Source organism: Merops nubicus, unplaced genomic scaffold (genome assembly GCF_000691845.1).
Source record: "Merops nubicus isolate BGI_N331 unplaced genomic scaffold, ASM69184v1 scaffold24665, whole genome shotgun sequence".
NCBI classification, from domain to species: domain Eukaryota; kingdom Metazoa; phylum Chordata; class Aves; order Coraciiformes; family Meropidae; genus Merops; species Merops nubicus.
The window spans coordinates 1925-3911 of record NW_008609300.1 but is presented as its reverse complement, the minus strand read 5'-3'; the positions used below and the strand labels follow the sequence as shown (position 1 = coordinate 3911).

The 1987-nt window shown below is 62.0% G+C and overlaps 1 protein-coding gene across 1 annotated transcript in view; it reads left to right on the top strand.

Moving 5' to 3' along the window:
- Positions 1-1743: 1743 nt before the first annotated feature.
- The window catches only part of LOC103773202 (equilibrative nucleoside transporter 4-like), a gene marked incomplete at its 3' end in the record, with an annotated part of 2063 nt that continues 1819 nt past the window's right edge, over positions 1744-1987 (top strand). Inside the window, exon 1 of the mRNA XM_008940560.1 lies at positions 1744-1903. Coding sequence (XP_008938808.1) covers positions 1744-1903 — 160 coding nt within the window. The remainder of the gene's footprint in view (positions 1904-1987) is intronic.

Genomic DNA, 1987 nt, shown 5'->3' with positions numbered 1-1987 from the left:
GTTAGTGGGGACCTGGCAGTGCTGGTTGGACTCGATGATCGTAAAGGTCTTTTCCAATCTAAACAATTCTATAATTGTATGATTCTGTGTTCTCCAGCAGGGATCTCTGCTATGGAAAAACCCTGCAACGGGCTTCCCTGGCATCCCGGGAGATGCTTCCCACTGGGTTTCATTGCCTCGGGCAGCAGCAGGCACAGGAGGGTGCTCGGTGGAGGGGATCACAGCCAGCTCCTCCACGAGCAGTGAGATGGAGCCGTGTCCCCAGCCAAAAATATGCCCTGCTGGGTCGTCCTGGCTGTGGTGCTCCAGGATGGGGGGCTTGGGGCCCACCCTGGCATGGTGAAGGGTGAGCCCCCCGGCCTGGCCCCATCCAGGTTGCCACACGGCCTCTGGGGCTGTGGCTCGGCTGCTTTGGGCCACCAGTCCCTGCAGGGAGCAGATGCATTTTGGACTTTAGGATTGTACTCGCAGGGTCAGTGGGCACCACGTGTGCCCCCACCTCAGGGCCCCCAGCATCTGACCCATCCTGGCAGCCAGGGAGATGCTGGGAAAACCTCCCTGCTCCTGCAAGCGCCACGTCTGGCACGGACACCAGAGAAATCACTGACATTGATTTTTTTTCCCCTTGGCTGCCTCAACCTGCTGCCTTGGAGGGTTTGGGGGTTTTTTATTCCCCTCCCCCAGCTGGCTGGGTGGTCTGTGGGTGCAGAGGTCAGCTGGCATCTACCCACTGCTGCAAATAATACAGAGCAGCCCCCTCCCCTGCCCCGGGCTGCTCCCCAGAGCCTGGGTTGGGGGGGGCCCAGAGGGATTTAACCCCGTTTTAGGTGGCTCTGGTGGGGTCGCTGGAGGATGCCAGGTATTTGGGGAGCCCCTTTTGGGCTGCGTTTGGTGCAGACCCCCTCGGAGGGCTGCTGGGGTCTGTTGGGGGGCTCTCTGAGCATCTCCCTGCTGTGCGTGGTCCCTCGGAGGGGCAGATCTGAACGCTGGGCTCGGGGGGGCCCAGAGGGATTTAACCCCGTTTTAGGTGGCTCTGGTGGGGTCGCTGGAGGATGCCAGGTATTTGGGGAGCCCCTTTTGGGCTGCGTTTGGTGCAGACCCCCTCGGAGGGCTGCTGGGGTCTGTTGGGGGGCTCTCTGAGCATCTCCCTGCTGTGCGTGGTCCCTCGGAGGGGCAGATCTGAACGCTGGGCTCGAAAGCCATCCCACACCCCACCCTCCCTGAACGGGCTGCAGGAGTGTGGCCGCCTGCCCAGCCCGGTGGCCCTGCCCCAGCCCCAGGCAGCAGAGGAGCTGGGAAAGGCCATCAAGAGCCGTGAGCGTGTGCTGCCCACCCAGAGCAAGAGCTTCCCCAGACAGCCGCCCTCCAGGGCTGGTTTTCACCCATTAATTTCTTCTAATTGCTTCTGGAAATGGCAGCGGCGTTTGGCAGCGCCCCAGCGAGGTGCTCCCGCGGGCTGGGGTGAGTGCTGCACCTCGGGGTGCCTTCTGGGGACCCCTAAGTCCAAAACTCATCACCCCAAATCCAAACTGCTGCCTGGTGACCCATCCTTCCAGGTGGAAAGCCCCTGGGAGCTGCAGCAATAAACTTTGAACCACCGGCTATAAGATAAAGACAAAGTGCTGCCTCTGGCTATGTTAGCTCAGAGCCTCCTAAATAGGATTATTCCTGATATCTGAACAACTAAGGTGTGCCCCAGCCGTGCCCCGGGGGTGTCACTGCCCTCCCTCCCAGGTCGCCAGGATGGGCTCGGTGGGAGCCGAGCGCTTCAAGGAGCTAAGCCCGGCGGGGACCCCCGAGGGCAACGTGGTGATGAGCTTCAGCTTCGACAGCTACCAGCTGGAGGAGGAGGAGCTGCAGCGGGGCAGCCAGGCCAAGGGTGTCCTCACCTTCATGGAGCCGGGTGAGGGCAGGCACGTTCCCCCCCTGCAGCCAGCAGCCAGCTCCCTCGTGGCTTGCCCACCCCTTTTTGCGCTTTCCAGGCTGG